The sequence below is a fragment of the Pelecanus crispus genome, chromosome 3, assembly GCF_030463565.1.
Source record: "Pelecanus crispus isolate bPelCri1 chromosome 3, bPelCri1.pri, whole genome shotgun sequence".
NCBI lineage: Eukaryota > Metazoa > Chordata > Aves > Pelecaniformes > Pelecanidae > Pelecanus > Pelecanus crispus.
This window is the reverse complement of record NC_134645.1, coordinates 68319076-68342838: the sequence shown is the minus strand read 5'-3', so window position 1 is coordinate 68342838 and position 23763 is coordinate 68319076. Positions and strand designations below refer to the sequence as shown.

At 41.6% G+C, this 23763-nt stretch overlaps 1 protein-coding gene across 4 annotated transcripts; it reads left to right on the top strand.

Annotated features, from left to right (window-relative positions):
• The first annotated feature begins 9837 nt into the window (after positions 1-9837).
• TBPL1 (TATA-box binding protein like 1) lies at positions 9838-23680 on the top strand. 4 transcript variants are annotated; one of them, XM_075706993.1, is made up of 7 exons: positions 9838-9876; positions 16363-16549; positions 17185-17267; positions 18186-18249; positions 19969-20072; positions 20173-20267; positions 23159-23680. In XM_075706993.1, exons 2-7 carry the CDS (start codon positions 16415-16417, stop codon positions 23227-23229), a joined length of 552 nt encoding a protein of 183 aa, XP_075563108.1. In that variant the 5' UTR covers positions 9838-9876; positions 16363-16414; the 3' UTR covers positions 23230-23680. The 4 variants fall into 4 exon arrangements, with proteins under 4 accessions (XP_075563108.1, XP_075563111.1, XP_075563110.1 ...); XM_075706996.1 differs by lacking the exon at positions 23159-23680 and adding an exon at positions 22534-23138; XM_075706995.1 differs by lacking the exon at positions 9838-9876 and adding an exon at positions 10039-10061.
• The last annotated feature ends 83 nt before the right edge of the window (positions 23681-23763 follow it).

Sequence of the window (23763 nt, the reverse complement as noted above, 5' to 3'; positions counted from 1 at the left end):
GGGCACAGCCCTGACAGCACTGGCGGTTGGCTTCAAAAGCCCAAGTTTCTTAGATGAATTAAGAGTCCTACCGTGTATCTCAGGAGAACAATGAGTGAAATCATTCTTCCCCTTTGCCGAGTGCAATTTTACAGAAAAATATTTGCAAACAGAAAATGTATGTTTAGTCTGACTGAAGCAATTAATGATTTTGAAGGGAATTCGCGGATGTGCTAAGGGAAAAAAGGGAACCGGTTTAAATATTGATGTCAATGATTTTAAAGAAAATATTTTGTTTGCTTTCTCGCTTTTCTGTACAAAGTGATGCATTTTAATATTTACAGAAATATAGTTATACCTCTCGTCCATGTGGAAACAAAGCTCACTTGATTTATCTTTCTGTATCTACATGGATGTAGATGCAGCTGCTTGAGTGTCTGTATACATTCCCTCCTAATAACGTTTGAACTCATTGCCTGATTTCAACTGAATTTGACAGAGGTCTCAAAGATAACTAAATTGCTACAATTTTTTTTTTTTTTTGAGAACAGGCAGCTGAGTAGAGAAAAGAAAAAATCTTTAAATTCTGCAACTAAAGGAAAGGTTTCAATGTGAACTCAGCCCTTATCAGATACCAGAGCATACAGAGCAGAGTGCCAGCTGTAGATGAAGCTTCAAACGCTGCCTGAACCACAGGATACAAGTTCATAGAAAACCTGCTTATGGACCTATGTGTTTTAAGATAAGAACTCTCTAAAAATAGTTTAGTCCCATCTCATTTTAATACTATTCTTTTTTTTTTTTTTTGAAGGAAACCCAGTTCCACCCAACTAATTCACGACCATTTTTCAGTTCAGCTAGGTACTAGAAAAATCCTTTATTCGCAGAGCTGCACTCAGTGCTCGGGCTCCTAGGTTTGGTGCTCATGTACAGCTTAGCAGCAGTTCTCACCGTCCGTCAGGTCTTTAAGAGAAAGCATTTTTCCATCTCTTACAGAAAATACATTTTAGGCTTATCTTACCCTCTCGCTGGGATGGAAATCTGGCAGCCTGAAACATCAACATAGCAAGAAAGCCACTTTGCAGACACCTGCACAATGCCTTGCTGTCCTGGGCACTGACTGGGGCAGCGAGGCCACAGTGATGGTCATGTCCCCAAGCTGCAAGGTGCACAAGGACAACATATGATAGATAGCTTATTTTTTGAAGTGCCTCCAAGGTCGAAATTCCCAGCTTACCTTGGAAATTAAAAGACAGAAAATCTGTGTGGTTTCTTCTGTAGGGAAGCTGGTTTGAATCACGGATATAATGACAGAATCACAAGCACAGGTTTGTTTGAAGCATTTGTATTGGTAACCCCATAGTTGTGTCTGCCTGGAAAAACATGCTTCCCTGTAAATTAATCGCATATATTTTTCAAAAGGTAATCTTTCCCAAGACACCACTGTCATTGCCATTTGTTATTATTTGTAGTAAAAAAAAAAATGCAGAAGACACTAGCTAATTGCAGGTAATAAGCTGTCTAAAAGAGAATAAAACTCACATATATCTGGTGTACAAGTGAAGGGTATAATGTGATAAAAGTGCAAGGTATTTCTAATTTCTGTCTGGATATCTGAATGTAGATTATCGCTCATAGTCTCCCAAAAGGGACAGGATTTCAAAAGAAATTTCAATGACATCAAAATGAAATTCGATTTCAATGTGTCACGAATGCAAGTCTGTGAATCCTGCTGATTATGTCAATTTACTATGAACGAGTGACTTTACACAGTTTGATTTAGTAACAGTTAGGATTTACTTGTAGCAAATCGCAGAATTTGATTATAATATTTTTAATAGCACTCAATCATCAATGATTAATAAAGTGATTAGACAAAATTGATCAAAACAGTGACTTAGTTACAGATTCAAAGATGGCAAGGTTCACTCTATTACTACATGGAAGCGCATAAAAGAAAATTAAATCACACTGAGTTAGAATGATTCATAAAGGGATTGCGTATATAGGGAATAAGGGGGACCCTCCCATTGAGTCGCGAGGTTCAGAATGGACCCCCTTGCTTTCTAAACTCCTTCTCAGAGAGGAGCCGAGGTGCGGCTGGGCCCACTCTTACTCTCAGTCTTGGTCAACGGTTTAGGAGAGTAATGCTATAAGAATAATGCAGCAATATAAAACTCCTTTTAAAATTAAATCATACATCTACAGACTACTTAAATTGATTCACGCATGCACACTCACAAATATGAATGCATATATGAAAATGGTATACCTGTTAAAAATTCCCCTCGAGTTTAGTGAAATACTCATGTCTAATGTCTTCGCATTTCTCAACGGGCGAGAGCAGAGCCTCGAGGAGTGAAGAATTTCAGCAGCCCAGGCTCCGTTGTCGATCTCCGGCAATGGAGTTCTGGTGGCAGCAGACTTTCGGAATCTGCTAGTTTTCGCTGACTCTGGGAGATGTTTTGATCAGAGGGAGATGCTGGTGCGGCCCGCGGCAGTCCGGGAGAGCTCCAAGGGCCTCACTTAGGACTGCCGTTTATAGGATTGTGAGATGATTGACTTTAATCACCAGTAAATTTCCATCCGAGCCACAATTCGGGTCGGCTTGTTGTTGGAATTCCAGCAGCGATGATACCACTCTGTTTCAAGGCTGTCTGGGGTAACTGTTTGTTCTTGTTCCCCTCATTAGCCATGATATGAGGATCTTGATAAGGACAGGGCCGCTCTCTGCTTCAGCCACGTAGGAGTTTCTGGTACAAATAAGGGGCGCTTAACTGACCAACTCGCTACACAAAAGCTGTGGCCTGGAACCCCTGAGATTGTAAAGCATCTGAAGTGAAAAGAAAAAACAGAACAGAAAAATAGGGGGGGGGGTGTACCACCACACAATGAAATTGAAATTTGCGGCAGCAAACAACAGAGTATTCTGTAATTTCCATGTATATACGCACCTAGAAATACCTCCAAACAGAATTTGTCCCAAGAAGCAGCGATTCAAATTGTCCCTATTCATTGCTAGCCATGTAGCACTGACTGTTCCCGTATTAAGGCTGTGCTGCCAAATGTAGGCCCACGGGGTAAATACAACCTTTTGCTCGCTATTCAGCCATGGACTGCTTCATGCTCTGCAGCCCAGCGCGCTTTATGGATGGGAAGTGGCACAACCAGCAATAATGGCTTTTTTTGTCTCTAATGCTGCAAAGCTACTGGTGCGTTATGGCTTGGTGAATTTCTGCAACCCTGAGAAGATGTCATAGGTCTGACTTAAAACTTACACTTGGGGAGGGGTGGGAAAAAAACATGTTGGGGAAAAAAAATGTGACGGGAAAAAGGCTTTGTGAGGACTGCTGCCGGCAGACTCCAAACCCAGCAAACTTCTGTAAGTAACTGATCTTGCTTCAGTTCACTTAAGACACTGGTGTATCTGAGCTAGCTGTATAAAAGCAACTTTCAGTAGGCCTAGGCATGTAGTCATCGCATTTCCGAAATGTGGTGTGGATATACCCTAGGGTCACAACAGTCCTGTGATGACGCATTTTCTTGCCTTAGGGTTTTGCCCTTAAACTGAAACTTGTAAACAGATGAAATGCATTTTCAAGCCAATGCGCATGTGCGCACACAGCTACACCGTCCCTGCACGGGGAGTGGAAAGATCCAAACCTCCTTGCAAGGGAAAAAAAAGATCATAACAAAAGCAGGAGAATAAAAACCAATGCAAATCCCTTCTTCACTTAAATTCTAAGAGGCCATTTTCCTTAAGCAAGGAGAAAAACCCCAACCCTTATTTACATCTCAGGCTGCTGTGTAAACTATGAGACCATATCCGACTATAAATACGGATTATTTACACGCTCGAGTTTTCTCTCAGCTGTTTACATGCTGTTTAAGAAACGGGGATCAGGAACACTAGGGAAAAAAAGGGAAGGGTACAGCTACACAGCCAGGAGACAAGAGGAAAGGGGGAAAAGGCACAAAATAATTCCTCTTCCTCTGACTACTACCGCTCAGTCCTTGTGAAAGGACGGGCTGGGGAAGGGACAAACAATCAGCAGCTCCATCACAGCCGGGTGGAGCGAGACCACCGGGGAGATGGAAACCGGGAGGTTGAGAGCTGCAGCTGCCCTCTCTGGGAGGAACATCTGCGAAATCCTGCGCGGCAGCAGCAGGGGAGGAGGAGCGGGCACAGGCGGCCAGCGTTCCCAGGGATGGGCTCACGCAGATAACCGTCCCACTGGAGGGCTGCCCAGGCTGCTGCAGCGGCACTTCCCTCCCCCGTCAGGGACGAGGCAAAGACCATTGTGTGGGACAAGCAATCCAAGTGTCAGTGTGGCCTCTTGCTTCAGCATCCTGTTTCTTGTGATGCTTTTTGATGGACGAGCTGACCAGAATGGGAGCATTTCTTCCTCACCGATAACACGTTGTTTTGTTCTTGCATAGGGGCTTTTATACCGCTGGCACCTCAGAGTCAATGCAGAAATTAAACAGAAGACGGCAGTTACCTTGGAGCATTTGCCGTCACCTCATGACCAAATGTTTTTCTCTAGGAGGTCGCTATCATTATACAGATGAAGAGGCGTGGAGCTGAGAGCTGACTGGCTGAAGGTACACACGTAAGATTGCTATAGCTTAGGGCGCCAGCTCTTCTGGTGCACAAGCTTACGAGCTGTTCTCCTAGGCATGCTGAAATCACCAGGGATCTTTGCTCTTTGAATTTAGTGTGAAGATAGGAATGAGAAGGGTGTGGGGAAGGATCCTCTCTCTCAGGCTGTATTTCTAGGCGTCACATCCACACGTACCCATGTTTTATTCCACTCTCACCAAAGGCTAAGAACAGTTCCTGGCACATGCTATTCCCAAATCATGCTTGGACACTTTCTGGGAGAAAGTTAGTCAGGCCAAAGGCATGCCAAAGACCCTGCTAACAACTAAGCACTCTTAAAAATAAGCCTTGTCCCTGTTTTATTTATCAGTGCCACTGCAGCCTTAGAAGCTAGAGCGATAAAGGTGCTTGATGCCTTTGTCTCACCCCAGCCTCGTGCTCTTCTCGCTTGTTTTCTAGATCAACCTGCTATGTTCTTTTATGGGCCAAAAATTCTTCACGGGGAGCCTCTTCACTATTTGTATCTCATAACTAATATATATTAAGACTAGAGGTCACTAGAAGCAAGAGGCCAAGTTCAAGAACAAACATAACACGAGATTTAAATATTATATCCTAAATTATGACATTGAAAACCCCTGTTCGTTTGTTGCCCAACTCTACTAAGCTCTGCAGTACCTTTTCTACCCGAGTCATGAGTTCCCTGACGCCAAAGTTTGACATAGGCCCTCAGGGTCTCTCTTTCTTGCCATTGCCAAGCAGCATCATGTTAACCTCACGCCAAGATCTGGAACTGAGATATTCCCCTACTTAAGTCTACAGGAAGGCTTCAGTCAGTAAGTGCTGTCAGTGCATGCCTATCATCGTTCCGCTGGGGTAGGAAGCAAGCTGGCAGAGTGAGCCAAGGCCAGCACCCCCAGATTGCTTGGCTATAGCTACACGTAGCGCAGCAGGGAGGCTGCTGAGGAGCCAATGTTACTATCTTCCCGTAAACTTTTCTCTCTGATTTGCCTCACACTCGGTCTTCTGATTCTACTACTTTCACCATGTTTCTCTATTACTGCCAACAAAGGTCGGTATGCATAGTCTGTAAATACCGTTCAGTTGTAGAGGCTGAAAGTACAGATATGTATTAAATTATTGTAAAGTTTATTAAAGAAAAAACTCATCCTGGTCTTTTATTTTTTTTATATTCACTGCCATTTTCTTCATATGCTTATATTATATTCAGTAGTGTATCTAGCTATACATATATTACACAATATATACATACACACACAATGTTATATACACTGTATGAAAATATGGCATAAATATTTACATATTATATAATATCTATATTTATTTTTTTATATAAATACAAATATATAAAATAATATATTATAAAATTAAACAGAAAGTTTGACTATTGTGGAGCTGGTTTAAGTGCCACTTACGGCAGAGGGGTAACAGTTTACAGTGCTGGCATGAGTTACCGCACTGTACATCATCAGAGAAGTGTGAGAAGGCACAGTCGAGTTCACAGTTTCACCTGATAAACTAAGCCCTGGAGCAAATGATTCCCTCCCTGACTGATCTCCTGCCACAGGTTTAAGCTCGTTCCCTGCTGGCTGCCAGCTTGGAAGATGTCTCGTAATTAACCTGCAGTATCACATGCGTGTAGCTGACAACCGTTCCACAGAATGTCATTTCTATGGAATGTGCGAGATACGGGTTGCTCCTAGGTACCTCCTCTTCAAACACAAATACTTCAATAGTCTTCTGCAGAGAGCCCATAGCACTTAAGACGCAGCTATGTAAAACTCTTCGTCTAGCCTTCACCATGGGCTGCCTCAAGGGGCTGTCCATCTTTCTTCTCTCCCCCCTACACTTTCCCACAGTCTACCTTGCACTGGATCTTACCTGATTGAAAATGAATCCTGTAAAAATAGAAAAATCCAGATAACCAAGCATTTGCTTCAGTTTGATGAGTGATTTTTTTACCGAAACCTGCAGTTACAGCTGAATAACAACGTAATGAAATTGCATCTTTGTTCACTCTCACTGCTGTAATTACAGAACAAAAATATGTGCAGTGTCCTAAACTTTGGTGATCCTTATCTCTACTGCGCTAGTACTGGTGGTTCCAAGCAGCCCATGATTCCATGCTGCAGAATGTCCAAGCACGGGACACAGCCTCCCCACACCTCCATCTCCTCTTTACTTCCCAAACAACGGATTGAGAAACAAAAGTAAGGGAACATGAAACCACATAGTAAGGAAGCGACAGTGTCAGAAATGGCCTCTGTGCCTTCCCTGTTTGATGTCAGTATGGCATCTGGTACGTTACAACAAGCAATAGCAAGAGGCAGATGAGGACACAGTTCCTGCAGGTGGGAAATCCTTAGCATCTCAGTCGTACTATAAGACAAAGTCACAGAGCCAAGTCAGAGTTGCATGGAGGGATGGAGACCAGGAGGGGGAGAACATAAGGACAGGATAACCAGGTTTGTAACTATGTAGGTGTAGAATAAAATTGCAGGCACAACTGATAAACTTAGATGTCAGATTAGGTAGGTGCGCAATCACCTTATTTGCATTCCATGTTAATGTGATCATAACTACTTGCATACATTTGCACTTTTTCCAAACACATTATTTAAAGATGCAGTCTTCAGAACATGTCCTAGTTGAAATTGGAAAAGCTCAAGCTGACAAAGCAGCCAAAACTTTGAAATGGTAAGCGTTCATCTCTTCAGCAGTAAAAATTTTTTTCTTAATGTCCAGTGATGACTGCACATTTCTGTGGAACACCTGCTAGAAAAAGTTATATCCTGAAAAGAGCAAGCATACAGAGGTAGACAATGGATGTGTATTTGCTAGCAGACATTTTGTGTCGAATTTATGTAGAGCTTTATGAGTATGCTAAAAAAACAGCAGCTCAGTCAGAATTCAAGCAAAATCAGGGGGTATAAAGCTTTTCTTCATAACTTGCGTATGTGATCAGCTATTCAGAAAAAAAAAAAAAATCAGCATCTGTTGTGATACAGCTATATAGAACCTTGAAAGAACTGTCAGGGAGAAGACATCGTAATAATCTACCCCACATTGGCAGCGTTAATTGTAATGACTCAGAGCCTTTAGGCTGAAGCCCATAAAGAATTAAAACAGCCTTAAGGCGCTCCATAAAAATGCTGGCGATCCCGTGCAGAGTTACTGAACTGTGGTAACGGTTGCTCTAAATTCAGAATCCCTGTTTCCAAAAGCACGCCTCGCTCGACCATCTTCACCTAGATGCGGTGGATCCGTTTCTGTAACAAGTCGCAGGGTGGCAGCGCTGCCGCGCACTGCTGCGAAGCCAGCCTGCTAACAGGGAAACAAAACCGGCTTTAGCAAGCAGTGCTGTCACTAATGTACTCGCAGCTGATTTGAAGTGAGAATCTGAAATAATTATTCTTGACAAGTGAACCTCGTAATGCATTTCAAGGATTAAAGTGAATCTAGCAGAGGAAAACATCCCAACTCTAAAGACTTCAAAATTTAAATTTCATACTGTTCCCTCTATCCTAATTAAAGCTATTCTCCTATCACTTCAGATGCAGAAAGTACATAATTACAGAACCTCAATTTCAAAAAATTGTCAATCCAGTAAATACTTTGCACTACATACATATAAATATGTATATATATACTTTTCATATGAAGACTGATGTGTCTTTATAAACCTAAAGTCAACCTGACAACTTTATTTCATTCTTCAATCTGGGTGCTGGGTCCTTAATTGGCCACACTGCAGCCAAACTCATTTGTTTCTGGGTTCCCAAGTGAAGCAAAAGAAACAGCTCTTCCAAGAGAAAATGTAAGTATAGCTGAAAGGCAGTTCATCACAGGCTCAACTCCCTACAGACAGCATAGGTGGGACAGTGCCAAATTTGGAGGACTGTCCTGGACAGAGAGAACCGGTACCATCCCAGCCACCCCCACTGTGTCCTCGTGTCCCCTTCCGTCTCTCCTCAAAGCGTGCACCACGTGCCCACTTTGCAAAAATGAAACAAGCTGTGTATTGGGAAAGTGCAAAGCAGCAGTCTTAGCCATTTTAACATTAAAACTATGAAAAAATGCTGAGGGCCACACAGTCCTCAGGGGACTTGGGAATATTTGAGGCTTCTCAGTCACCTGCTCATATCTTTGTTTCACTTGGGGTCAGTAGTCTGCTCACACACCAAGGTAGCACCGTTTACTGCTGTGGACACTCCCTTCAGTACCAACCACCGTTGCTTTAAATTTAAAAAAAAAAAGTCTTGAAAGCATTTGTACAACAAGAGGCAGTGACCAGAAGCCTGCTGCAGCGCAACATGCATGCACACAGCAGCAACAGTGGCAGCATGTTGTTGCTTTGAGCCCTAGCTAACGATTGCTGGATTGCACCCAAGAGCGCTGCTGACCGCCCGGTTCAGAGAGGGTGCGTGGAGCAGCCAAGCCAGCCACCAAGGCGCAGGTAGCAAGCTAAAGAGGTCTGAGGGCGAGGAGCCTCACGGAAGCGCCAGGTACGTGCCAAGAGCGTTCACACCACCCGATCTGCAAACTGGTTCAGACCTCCTGCTGCCTTGCTGGCAAAGGTGCTACCTCAGACAACATGGTCGGGATCAAGCCTGTACCAGTTGGCCAAAAGCCGTGTTACCACGGGCCCACCGGCACCAGGCGTGCAGGCAGGGGCTTCCAGGCTGGCCCACGGCCAGCCCTGGCCGCTGCACAGCCGGAAAAAAAAAAAAAAAAAAAAGTCACCAGAGAAATTCTCCGCCTGCTGCGCGGCCTCGGCAGCTCCCCAGGGAGCGCTGAAGCAAGGCGGCTGCTCAGGGGCGTTTCACCAAGATAAAGCCTCGCCGCGCCCGGCCTGGGGCGCTGAGCCAGCGCCAACACCGCCGGAGGCGGCCGCCAGCGCCGGGGAGCGAGGGCTGGGGCGGTAACTGCCCGGCTGGGCCACGGCGGGGCGGCCCGGAGCCGGCGGCCGGGAGCCGCCCGCCCGCCTTCCCCGCCCCGGGCGCTGCCGCCGCCCGCCGCGCCTCAGGGGGCGGCAGACGAAAGCGGAAGTGCGCTGCTAGCGCGGCCCCCCCCTTCCTCCCCTCCCGCCGCCGTGACTTCCGGCTGCCGCTCTAGCCGGCGCCGCGTCTATGCCCGCGGCGCTGGGGGATGTTTATTGTCGCGGGGAGTCGGCCCAGGACCCGCACCGCCGCCGGGCGCCAGCGGCGGGGCGCCTAGCAACCGGCACCCCGCTCCGCCCCGCCCCGACCGCCAACCGCTCGCCCGCCCGCACGGTAACGGCTGCCGCCCGCCGACGGGCCGCGCTCTTCCTCCTTCTCCTCCTCGCCGCCGCCTCGGCGGGCCCGGCCCGGCGGGACCTGCAGCCCCGGCCCGGGGGGACGCGGCCCCGCCGCCCGCCGGCGCCGGGGCGGCCGTTGCTCCCCCCCCCGCCGGCTCCCGCCGTCCCTTCCCGGCTGAGGTGAGGGAGGCGGCGCGGGGCCTCCCCCCGCTCCTCGCCGCGGCCCTGCCGGCTCCTCCCGCCGCGGTGCCGTTCCCCCCTGGGGCGGGCGGGCGGTGAGCGGCTGGGGCCGCCGTGTCCGGGAGGGGAAGGGAAGGGAAGGGAAGGGAAAGGGGGCAGAGCATCCTCCCGGGGAAACGGCCTCTGTTTCCTGGAAACCCGGCCAGGCGTCCCCAAGGGGCACCGGCTGCTCCGCGCCCGAGTCCCCGACATAGCGTGCCCGGCCCCGGGGGCTGTGTCACAGCCGCGGCCCCTGCAGCGGCGGCCGGCGCCGCGCCGGCTAACGTAGCGCAGGCGGAGGCCGGCGTGGCTAGGCCGCTTTGTGCCAGCGCTTTGTTTCTCCTGTGCTGGCCGGAGAAGTTTTCGGCTGGGGTTGAAGGGAGGGGGGGGGGGAAATATTTGTTAACCTGAGTGTTGTAGCACTGGTAGGGGTAGGGCTTTGAGTGAGATTCCCAGCTGTGTGAATAGGAAGAGTACTTCTGTTTCCTCGGTGGAGATGCGCAGATGGTAAACGTTTGTCTGGGAGGGGGGATGAGAGGCTTACCTGTTATGTTAAAATATTTGGTAACAGCAAAACATATTTTTATTTTTATTGCAATGTTTTATCAAGTTGGAATGGCCTCCTAACGTGTTCGAATTTTTATGATACTTGTGACAATTTTCCACATATCATAAAGACCTAAAGGATTGTTCTTAATGCCTGGGATTCGACTGTTTCTGGATCTTATAAGGGAAAAATGGCACAAAATTGGATGCAAGTGATTCTCGCTTTGAATGTGAACGAATCTTTTTGATGAGAAAGATTTGAGGAAAATGGCCTGTTATGAATTAATTGAAGAATACACTTCCTGGTCCTGTTCTATAAGGTGGTTGGCTTTATTCCTGCAACTGGATTTGTGTTGAAAGACCCCAGGTCCATGGGGATACAGTAGGCTTATCCAAGAGATTTGACAGCAGGATTGGGCATTTGTGTCCTACTTGCTTATGGTATAGCTGGTATCATCATTCTGTTCATTAGTCTGATTAGACAAATCCATACTTTAACACTGGCTTTATGCATATTTGTAAATTTTCTCCTTCTCTATGATATATTTGTTTCAGTGTTGTAGGAAATAGTCATGACTCTGCAAATCTCGAAAGGTGAAATACTAGCTTCAGGATGGCCTTTCGCTTTAGGGACAATTTAACTTGCCCCTGGAGACAACAGAAAATAAAAGTACACTTTGCTGTCTCTGTGACCAAGACGAAGAAAACAACTAAGGAAGTTGTTTGGATCAGAAGATTTTCTGTACAGACAGTAGTAGCTATCTTGCTCTCACTTCTGGGGAGTCATCCACCTACCACCGGGACTGTATTGTATCTAAGAATTCAAGCAGATTTCAGAGGTCTGTTTACCTCTAGCCTTTCATATGGACCTCTTTCCTGACGGGCTGAACACAAATTTTAAAAAATGCACCTTCAGTGGGAGGATGTGATCGACTCTCTCCCTGTTCCTGATGGGCTTTATTTTGTACATTCTCTGTTCTCATATGGAAACAGCGTGGAAGTTCATGTTAACGTCTTCAAAAATGGTTTTCAAGCCATAGGTTGATGAATGCCTGCTGGCGCGGTAGTGACAGCTATCCCTTCAGCTGGGCTGTTGGGGGGTCAGTCAGTTGGTGAACTGCTTTAGAGCAAGGTTAAAAATAACCAGTAGAAGTTGCTTATACTTGTGCTGCTGGTGAAAAAGGTGTTTGTTAAACTGTTCTGACAGTAACATAACCGTTGTTAGATACCCCCCATCTACTTTGATAGCCCTGAGTTTCTTGAATCGAAGGTAGCCATAAGCTTAAAATAATACTTTGTTTATATACCCCATCCCAAGTGCCTTTCCTCTCTCTTTGATGATGGTGGTGTTGTTGGTTTGGTTTGGAACTTTTTGAAGACAGAGCGCGCTGGCTTTTTTTAGCTTGTTAAGATTTCAGTGCGGGGTGTTTGTTTTCATGTGTGTTTATATAGTACCTAAAATAGTATGGCCGTGGTCCTAACTGGGGATGTATGGGTAATGCTTTGTTTAAGAACTTGGGTGCTCATTCCTTCCTCCAAAGTATTTCTTATTCTGGGAAGTTTCTGTAGTTTCAGTGTAGAAACTTTACAGTGTCAAATGTCCTTGAGTTAGCTTTTGTTTTTGTTTTTATTTTTATGTTCATTATCATGCTTTACCTGTTTACCTTTTTTTTTTCCCCTTCCTCTTTTTTTTCTTCTTAGGGTAATATTTCAGAGCTATCCCTGAAATCTACATTGAAAAGAAAGAACAAACTTTAAAAATTTCCTTGATAAAATAGAATAATGCAAATTTGTACAGAGACATATTTAAGCTTTTTTTGTCTGTCGGGGTAGATTGTGTTACGCTGGTGCAAGAGAACATGAAATCAAAGTTGGCTAGTTTCTCACACTGGAGAAAGCTGAATGAAGTACACAATTTAAAAGAAATGCTGCACATATAGACAAGTAAATGATTTATTTTCAATTTTAGCCTATTATTCAATTAGCATTAACTGGCAAAACATAATTTTAGAAATGAGATTTAAGCTGCCAAAATTCTAAGGTTCAAATGAGAGAACCTTTGGGCAAAACTGATCAACACCACCTAAGCTGAGCTCAATAAAATCGACTTAGGCATTTGCAGATCCAGAACTGGAAAGAGCTAGGTGTTTGGTTTCTACTCAGTCCCTCTGTTCTGCAAGCATAACTGCATAAATATGGAATAGTAACAGGCTTATATGTAAGGCTGTTGCTTGATCTCAAAATGTCGTTGTAGAAGCATGGGAGCATTATTCTCCCCGTTTTGCAGATAGGAGACAGAAATGCAGAAATTCAGGTTTTGGGAAATAACATAATGGGTCAGGGCTACGCAGCAGGGATACAGTAGCGTGTGTCAATAGCGCACAAGACGAGAAAACTGGGAAAGAGGATGTTGTTTAGGACTCCCGTGTTCCAACTAGTCATGCTACTGGAGATATGTATAATAAGAACATAATCTGTCTTTTTTATTATTATTTTTTAAAAAGAACATTGTTACACCTTTTTTATAAACATGTTCTTCAGATTTCTTTTTTCTATGTAGCGCATGTATTATTTTTTTAGAACATTTAGCTTGCTTCTGTTCACATGGTTCCTATGAATTCAGATTTCTTTGAGACATCCCAAAGAAAGGTAGCAAGACATCTTTTCTCTAGATTTTTTTATTTGTTGTCAGTACAGTGTGAGACATTAAGGGGAACGCTTAAGGCAGAGGTTGTAATAGGTTATGCTCGCTCACTGCTTGCACAGAAGTATCCAAGTCTAGAAACTTTTTGGCTTACCCAGTATTTCTAAACCATGCCTTAGAAGAGGTTAACATTGTATTTGTACATTAAATGGGAATGGGTGTATTCAAAATTGTTGACACTTAGATTCAGGGTCTCAAAGAACAGGGGCAGTATTTAGCAGCAGTGAATAAAAGAGTTTTCTCAATACAAATTGAGAAAAAAACTTGGTAATTAATATTTGAAATGCTCAATATTTGAGTGAAAAATTTAACAATAGAATAAAGGCAGTTTTCAGTATTTTTACACTGGATTCAGATACTGCTTTTATAACAAATTATGTCCCTTTTTAACTGAATGTCAGAAAACATAGTCTAGAATATTAGCTGCAGCTCAAATTAAATTTCAAATTAAAAAGCTCCTCCCTAAATATCTGTTTTCTTGAACTTTCAGGACATGGCTACTGAAAGTGGGGGCACATTACTGTAATGTTGTTATTTTTTCTCCCATTAAAATCTATGCAAGTAGATTATGCTTCTAACCAGGATACACCATAACTGCTGAAAACATCCTTACTGACAGCTCCACGGCATATTAATGTTCTTTTTTCCTGTAGATCCCACTTCAATGATAGATCTTTTCCTTTCAAATTGTAATTTTCCCCTCTTTCAAACACTTCTTCCTTTGTCCTGAATGAGCATGTGTCTCTCTTCTCCCCAGATCTGTTTAAGACAAGCCATCAGAGTTTTATGGGGACATTATTGTACAGTATTATGGTTTGCTGAGAGGTTAGCAACCTTTCAAGGGTGTTATGCATAACGGTGTTATTCTTTCAGAATGTAGAGATTGAGGATGCCAGTAGAAACTTGCTGATAATTGGGAGACACGCTGATTGGAGGTATCTTGTTTTCTTATACGGCAGTCATTCCTGGCTTCCAGTAAGTAGACTCACCAAGAGCCAGGAGTTGGAGCCAGGGTGGAAAACAAATGCCTCTCTGAAGATGCCACGGGTTCCAGCTCCTTGCTCTGTGCTGGCCCTGCCTGCATGCCGTTCAAAATCTGCACATGTGCTATCTTTGGATCCGGTGCCATAAATTGCTAACCCAATCTGTAGTAGTCCATCAAAACCAGATGGGATAAGTCATTTCTAACTTTGAGGATTCATATAATTTTTGGTTTAAAAAAAAAAAAAAAAAAAAGGATCTGGGAATACTAATTAGTTACTGTTTGTTCTCTTCTTCTTTGCCTGCTTTCCCCCACACACATAGCCTTTGGTTTTTCTGGTTTTCTCTTGCTGTTTCTTCATCTCCTTTCTGTTATCACCCATCTTGCCTTTTCTTATATTGGACAAGCCAGCAATTACAGAATATTTCTTTCAGCTGGGAACAAGTTGCATGGTAGAAGCAGCAACCACCACAGCAGTTGACCCAATACATTATGCACCTCTGCTTTGTAGCTTATTACTTCTATATTGTCAGTGAGTTGTAGTCAAAGATGTACCTTGAGTGAGTTCTTGAGTAGAGACTATGGCGTGATGTTTAGGAAGTCATAGTCAGATGAAAATACTGATGATAATAATGTTAATTTTGTATCTTGAAAATTTCTGATATAGAACGTAAGGCCAAACATTTACAGTGATAGAAATGCATTACAGTCTGTTATAGATGTTGTTCTTGAGGCACGGTCGCCTGCTTCTTCCATGGCAGTGACCATGTAGAGTATTTCATATATCTGACTATTTTTCTTTTATTTTGCTCTTTGCTTTCTGTTGTGTTCATTTTGGATTAAATACTACTAAAATTTTAGATGAATAGATGAAGATAATATTGCCTCTTATCTCTTAGGCTGTGCTCTGCTTAAGCTACTTCTCCTGGAATAAAACTAAGATTTTCACATTCTTCTACAATGAAAAATTCCTTAATGAACTACAGTATTTTGATATAAGTCCTTTTCACTGTATACCAATGTTCTTGCTCTTTTCCCCTCTCCTTTCCCCAAATACTTCACCTGAGATCTATTTGAGATATCCGCTCTCTTGCTTTGGTATGCTTAGAGAATGGATGTTGGGCGGTCTCGGGCTGGGCTGAGCGGTAGCCCAACTCCCTGTCTTATGGTGCTCCGCCCCCAGTTGAGACGTGTGTTAGGAGTGTCACCTTCGGTGTGCATGGGCAGGCTGGATGCTTCCTGGCTGCCTTAGGTTTGCTGTGCACGCACTGAGCAACCATTCTGTGCCTTCACAGTTACTCGTGCTTTTCCTCAGAAACACTCGCTTTTACTCGCCATGTAGAATACATTCATTCTGTGCAGTTCCTGTGGGCAGTGCGGAAGGGGATGAGAGGCCACTGCGGCTCAGCCCAGGCTGTTGTTGCCACCAGGACATTTTGTATTGTTCACATTATGCTATTATATTGGGAGAGATAGGCCAAGACTGCTGGATGAAGATGGGAAACCTGTGGTAGCAGGCTGTCTATGGGCTGCAGTTTGTGTAACCCGTGTTAGTTCAAAGTTATTCAGCAGGCTCATCCATTCCAGCACAAACGTCAGGCTGTTCAGAATTATCAACTTCAGCAGTCAGAGAAGTGCATTTTCCGGAGGTGTCTAATGACATCCTTGAATGAGCTGAGGAAAGATTATCCACTGGAGCTATGGAAAAAGTTTCAGTAATCTTTACTGTGTTCTAACATAGTTGGTAAGAGTTGTAACTGACAGTTTTAAATATATTTTTTTAATATATGTATATATGTATACACATTTTATTTCTGTTAAGTCTGGCAACATGTCTTCAAATGCATAACCTCCTTTCTAGCATACAGCATGCAGACACCCCCTCCCCCCTCCCCACACACAGTTAACTTAAATGAGTCAGAGTGTAGTCACCTCTGCTTCTTCTCTCATTTAAGGGACAGATGTATACAATGGCATTAATAGGCAATTTTCTACTGGGTATGTTAAATTTCATCATTTTCCTTTCTCAGGATGTGATCTTCATGGTGAGCTGGTGGGAAAACTGAGCTGTAAATCACCCCAATGGATGCAGACAGTGATGTTGCATTGGACATTTTAATCACAAATGTAGTGTGTGTTTTTAGAACAAGATGTCATTTAAACTTGAGGAAGATCGCATTAGAGGGAGCAAATGTGATATACAAGCGTGATGTTGGGGTAAGACATTCAACATACCTCAAGTAATCTGTTTTTATGAATGTTCCTTAAGCTAAACATTCTTGTGTCTGATATCTGTGTATGGTGGATAGAGAAGAACATAGTTTTGTTTCTGTATTTCTGTCTTGATAGGCATTTAGTCTGTCATACACTAAATGTACAGTAAGGGGCAGGGCTAAATATTGTCTCAGAAGACTGTAGCTAGTGATGTGAATATTGGGTATAAGGTGTGTGATGAGACCTCTTACACCTCAGGGTAATAACGTTGATGGTTTCGTCAAGAAAATATATCCCGATAAGGAGTCGGCAATGTGGGAGTCACTGTAATAAGAAAAAAACTAGCACAATACTCATGGCTTTCAGCTTTTTATTCAGAGGATAATACCTTCATTTAATCTGTTTTGTGAACACTGAATCACTGGCTGAGATATTCCGTGCTTATTTTGCTCTCCTCGGGAGCTGATATTTTTTTAATTACTGAAAGAGATGAAGGAACACTTCAAGGCTATCAGAAATAAAGGATTATTAGTGTAACAGTTGGGGTTGGTTGGTTGGTTGATTTTTGGTGGGTTTTTTTAGTATGAAATTGAACTACCACTAATTCCCAATTCTTCCACTTTTATTTTTCTTTTTAGAAAGTATTAATGAAGCTTAGGAAGCCTAGGATTACGGCCACAATTTGGTCCTCAGGAAAAGTTATTTGCACAGGAGCCACAAGGTGAGATCACAAAGATTCTTTCTCTAGCTGTAAATTCTTGTGTATTGTAAAATATAATGTTGTAAATGAAGAAGATGGCAAGAGACCATTAGTCTGCCACTGTTAGGATTCACTCGCACTGTATCACACGTAGATCCTTGCCAAGCTATGTGTTTGGGAGGAAGTTTTCTATGTGAAGTGTCTGCCTGAGACTGAGTTGAAATCTTAGGCAACCTCAGTTCAGCCTTCTGTGAGAGCATCAGGGAAAACTACTTGATGAAGAAAATCCTAGATATTTCTTTTGAGAACTCTTTAAGGAGTCTATGTTTTTAGCCAGAACTTGAACCTTGGGAAGGGATGATCTTTTTTGAGGGATATTTCTTACTATTTCACAAAAACCCACCTGAATTTAATCAAGTTATACAGTGGTGAGGGACTGGAAAGAAGCAAAAGCAAACTCTCAGTTCAGATACATCTGAGACTCGCTAAACTCTTAACAGCTGAATTCCTTTAAGATATGTCTGCATTGTGGAGTAAGGTTAAGGTACAATAGTAAATTTGCATACTTTCTGTATATGATCTCTGTCTCAAAATGGAAGATGATTGTTCAGGATGTTAACTCCAGACTACCCGTGATCATACTTGTCTCTAAAGAGTATTTAGTGTCGTGTATGATCAAAATATGTCTCCAACATCAGCTGGAGCCGAGTGCCAAGGTATTCTTCAAACAGGGCATAAAGAACTCCATTTGAATATCTAGATAGTTAAAATGTAAATGTATACAGCACGATAAAATGAAGGCTGTCCATGTGATCGTGGTTCATGCATTACATGATTTAACTGTTCCTTTTGTAGTCTGAGTAGCTATTGTGGTATGTGTGCATGCAAATATACACTCTATTTCTGTTAATGCTAGATTCTTTTCTTCCTTCTTTATAGTGAAGAAGAAGCTAAATTTGGTGCCAGACGATTAGCTCGTAGTCTACAGAAACTAGGTTTTCAGGTAATTTAATGAAAAAGCACTTGTATGACTTAAAAAATGGACTGCCAACATTGCTTTACTAAAAAACAAAAATGAGGGAGCATAACAATTTAGCAGTAAACAATATTTTCACTCAGATGCCCCTTTTGTGTCGGCATACATTTTCCAGATGCTGGTTAAAGAGAAACTGTTTTATTTTGTGGATTTGAGTTTTGTTTGGCAGCTCAGAGTAGTGCTTCTTCACTGGCTAATGAACAACAAAATTTGTTTAATAAATGAACCACCCACAGACGTTTCTTGGATAGAATTTACAACATCTTGAAAGATTTATTCAGAAGAAGTGCTGAAGAGTATAAACCTAACTGTCATTTGAACATAATTTTCCCTCGTTTCTGATGGAATAGCAGATACGTGTCCATCTTGTTAAGGGCAAGTTTGAGCCTCTTTAAGTGGGAGGAAAAGGTGATTCTGTGCTGCCAGGCTGCATAGCAGGAAATAAGCCAAATAAAATCCTTAGGACATGAAACACCTCTTTTTTTCTGGGTTTGGATTAACATTGCCAGTCAAAAACACCACTTGCATGTCATAGTAAAGGTTGAAAAACAGCAGTGTGAATTACTTAAAATGACATGGTTTAGTACTCCAAAACTTCCTGGTAGTCCGTTGCGCTGTTTACCCACAGTTTCAGTTTACAGACAGGCAATTAAATAGACACAGTGGCTGTCCTTTGGCAGGGAGAGGCTCCCTTTGATTGTAGTACATAAAGGCAGTGGTGGCAGGCTGTCCTGGTAATGCTGCATCAGACCCAAGCAGAAGTTAGACACTTTTACTGTTATGAATGCATATATTAGACCCAGCCTCTTAAAGTTGGAACGGAGCATTAAATCAGTGAGGTAAACAGTGCTTCCAGGGTGGATGCACCAAGTTTATAATAAAGCGAGCAGTTTAAGTAGAATATATTTTGAAGATTAAATTGATAGTTGACCTTTTATAAGGATAAGTTTCTCTTACTGGTAGTATACTTCTAAAAAGTTTTGACTGGGGAATGGTCACATTAAGTTTAGGCAATCTCAGAAAAAGAACAAAAGTTTATTCAGTGATATTGCCAACACTGACTTCTCAGCAGTGCATTTGTTTAGTTTAGGAGTTGTCTGTTGGCTATTTTATTGTCATCTAATAACTGAAAGCCAGTAGTTTGAGCTGGGTTTCAGAAAGTAACGGAGTAGAAAAACAGCTTGCCGTAGTGGCCACTGGAGATTTGAAACAAAACAATTTTCACCTTTTTTCTTATTCTTAGCTTTAATAAAAATGGTGTATATCAACAAGGCATTAAGGAAGTTTTCAATTGCATAAGATTCTTGTAACAATGAAACTTAAGCTTTTTCTCTGCTTATTTTGATGTTTCATGAGCTATTTAATTTAGTTTCTTTTCAGTTTGGAGGTGTTTAGTACAGCAATGTGAGTTATTTCTGTGTCTCATTCTTAAACTACTATAACCATATAATACAACTGTGAAGTATCTAGTTTAACAGTTACTGTACCATAGAAGGATAAAGTAAACAATCTGAGTCCATAAAGTATTGTTTAGATTCCTATTAGAAATGTATCGATCACAAGGTTTTAGTTTTGAAATCTCATCTAAATACTCTAATTAGTATTCTTTAACTTGTTTTGCAACCCATACATCTGCCTCACTGTAAACTGAATTTCTAATGTCTTTTTTTCCTCTCTTTTGAAAAGGTAATTTTCACAGATTTTAAAGTTGTGAATGTTTTAGCAGTGTGCAACATGCCCTTTGAGATCAGATTGCCAGAATTCACGAAGAATAACAGACCTCATGCGAGGTACGGTAGGATTTTAAAGAATTACATTCTTGGTATATTTCTTAAGCTTTTCTTTTTCAGTTCTAGATCTATCATTTTTACCTTTTATTTTGTTTTCTAGTTATGAACCAGAACTTCATCCTGCCGTGTGTTACAGAATAAAAACTCTCAGAGCTACCTTACAGATTTTTTCCACAGGCAGTATCACAGTTACAGGTATTTTGATGTCAAAAATAAATATTTAACTTCTTGGGAATATTTAACTTTAGGACCAGTAGGTTTAGGAAAGGAAGATGTTTAAAACAGTCAAAAGATACATTGAAGGGATTTTGTTTCGCAGTGCTAGCACCTAGTTTCATTTTGAGTGAAAGTGCCAGAAGAGTTGTAGAGAAATGTTTTTATTGGTAGGCTCAAAAATTACTTTGATTGAATGTACGTCGTCTGTTTTTTACAAAAAAAAAAGTGAGATAAGACTTGAGAATGCAGGTATTTCTTGTTTATGTAAATATTTGAATTTTCTTCCTTTTTTTCATCTTCATAGTACTGTAAACTACACTGCATGTAGCATTAACATCACTTTCATAAATACATGCTTCCAAACTGGAGATTTACGGAAACATATAGGATAGCATAGCATTTTGTCATAAATGAAGTTGACCAATATTTGCAGTTCTTCGGACTTGTACTCTCTTCCATTAAAGCTCAGCTGAGAGGACCACCACCTGAATCACAGGCATCAATGATTTTTCCCATGTGATCAGACACGTGATTGTCCTGGGTCTTGGAGATGCCATGCCATGTTTTTTCCTCTCTTCCTAATTTTAGTTTTCCATTCTTTGTTATGTTTGCTTGTGATGTGTCCACCACAGATTTCCAGATACGAGAAGTCAGTTTTTTTAGAGAATACCCGTTAAAATGCTACAGAACCAAAAAAACATTGCTTTATATCGCTTTAGTGGGAATTCTGTCTTGCGGTTGTTAGAGCTGCTGGTATCAGAAGTTGGGTAGGGATTTATATTTTCACATCTTAAAGCCTAGGTATTTGTTAAGGAATTACGGGGAACGTTTCTCACAAGAGACGGGGAGAAGTGTTTTTTAGAGAAGACAAACTCCATCAGATTGGTAATCTGAAAATACAGGGCTAAAAAATATTTCAAGATTGCAGTATATGTTTTGAACAGAGCAACTGGTCTAGCCAAAACTAGAAACTAAATTTAAATTAAGAAGCTTGAGTATCACTGCAGTAATAAAAGGCTGTCACCGTGTCTTGTCAGCCTCCTAATGAGATTTAGCCTTTCTGTAAGATTATTATTACTCCATATATGGGACAAAATCACTTTCATATTTCCAGAACTGTCCTTCCAAATATGAAGGCAAATATGGTAAACATAAAAATCTTACTTACTTCTGGTTCACTTGTTACAGTGAGTTTGAAATATGTCCGACCTCTGTTGGTTTTGAAGACTTCTGTTTTGCCTAGGCCTTTCTTCTAGGGGAAAAAAAGATGTTCACAGTCTTGCACTTCTTGTTCTAAAAATGGTTTAAATTACTTTTCAACCTTACTCTGTTCCCTCTCAAGTGCATTCAGATGAGGTTCCTTTTGACCATTCATGTTTCTGTAGTACTAGCACTTGTCATGCCACTAACTCAATTTTATTTGAGATACATAATTAGAAATGTTATAAAAAAACAGGAAGGTGGGGTTGTTTTTAGTGGGACAGTATAAAAAGGTTTAGAGTTACATTGAGATAAGAAAATCAAAAGAACTGATATGTAATAGGAAGAAGTAGTAATTTTTCTTCCTCCAAAATGAGCGATGAGGGGGTTGGGTTTGGGGTTTGTTTTGTTTTGGGGTTCTTTTCTTCTCTTATACTCCCTGCAATGACAATCCAGTTTTTACATCTCTTCAACCCTACAGGGAGTAGCATTTCTTACAAGAATTATTTGCCTACTCACACTCTTGCTTTCTGAAGGCTTTCTCTAGAACTTGCATTTCTATAATGGCAGACAAATTTAAGGAAGGTGCAGTATCTGCCCAGAAGGCAGGTGTCTTTCACCAGGCTTGTTTTAGGTGAGTGCTTAACTCAACTTGACAAGTTTGAAAATACAGGAAGGATCCTATTCCATTCCATTTTCTTTCTGACTGAGCACATAAATTAAAACAATATTTCCAGAATTACTTAAGTAATTTATAACTTATTTGTGGTTTTGGGGAACCATTTTGAACAGTTCTCTATACTTGGAAGAAACTTTTGAAGTCTAAAGTGATGTAAAAAAACCCTGAGTTCACAGGCATCAAAGCACGTGAGAAATTGCTATTTTCATTTATCTGCATCACCAAAGTTCTATCCAGGATTAATTTCTTCTGGCATGTTACTGCTCACTTATCTGCAGTCTTAATTGTTCATTGCATAAAATGGTCTAGTACCATTAGAAAGCATTACTAGTTCATTCTTCCTTTTCTTTCTCTAAATGCTCATAGATCATGTTAGATAACCTTCAGATGCTTCATCCTGAGAAAATAACCGTTCCCTGGCTTGCAGGTTTTGTCCTGAGATCAACGGTGGAGCTATTTGCAAAATCCAGACTAGAAAGTAATAATTTTCAAACATAAATAATCTTGCTTGAAACATACTTGCGTTAAATCCAGCATTATTTAGCAGTAGTTTTTGTTGGTAGGTTTTTAAAAAAAGAGATAAAAGTGGCTAGGCTTTGAGTAATAGAAATTCCTAGAAGATTAGCATAAGTAAAAGTATTTCTTTTACCTCTGCCACTCAGCCTCTGCTGCCTTCTCTGGGCTGACTGTTTAAGCCAGTAAATCAAAAAGCACCCAAGTTGTTATGAAACAACTAGGTTAGTCTAGCCATTGAGCAGTGTAGAACATCTTGCAGATTTCACGCGAGAGTCTTGTCTTGTAAGTAAAAGTGATAAGAGGAAGACCTTCTTAAGTTGGGAGTAATGGGGGAGAAATTATTTTTGTCTGCAATACAAAGTTGTGGTAGCTGCAAATACTAAGGTTATTTTAAAGATACTATTGTTTTAATTTCTGATTCCCTGACTTTTCTCTTCCTACTGCTTTTTTTTTTTTTTCTCTTAATATGTCTCAGGGCCAAACGTAAAGGCTGTTGCCAGTGCTGTGGAACAGATTTACCCATTCGTGTTCGAAAGCAGGAAATAAATTTTATAATTCACCACTTGATGGTTAGGTTCCCTAACCAAGCACCTTTAAAGACTGCTGCACATTGGACTAAAAGCAAAAAGGAAAACTGGACCAACCATAGCAGAGGAATACAGACTCTTTTACTTGCTCATGGCCACAGTATAAACTCCAGTTCTTTTGGATTTTACTCTTAACAGTGCTGTATTGTAAAAACAGAAGTTTACAAGATATGAAATTGCTGCTTTTAAAAAGACATTCTATTTATTTTTGCAGTAATTTCTGTGTATTCATAAGCAAAGCTGTCACGATGTGCACTACCTTTAAAACTTTTTTTTTTTTTAGTTTGAGCTTGTGTTTTATTTGTGAATAGTCTTTTACATTTTTGTATGCTGAATATTGGGCACCAAAGAAGCTGTAAAAGTTATCTTTTTCACCTTATGAATGTGCACAAATAAAAGTTTGGAAAATATTTCTCTTCATACCTGTTCTGTTATATTCCTTTCCCTTTTTCTATTAAAGTTAAAATTGTATAGTTGCAAATTAATTTGAAAC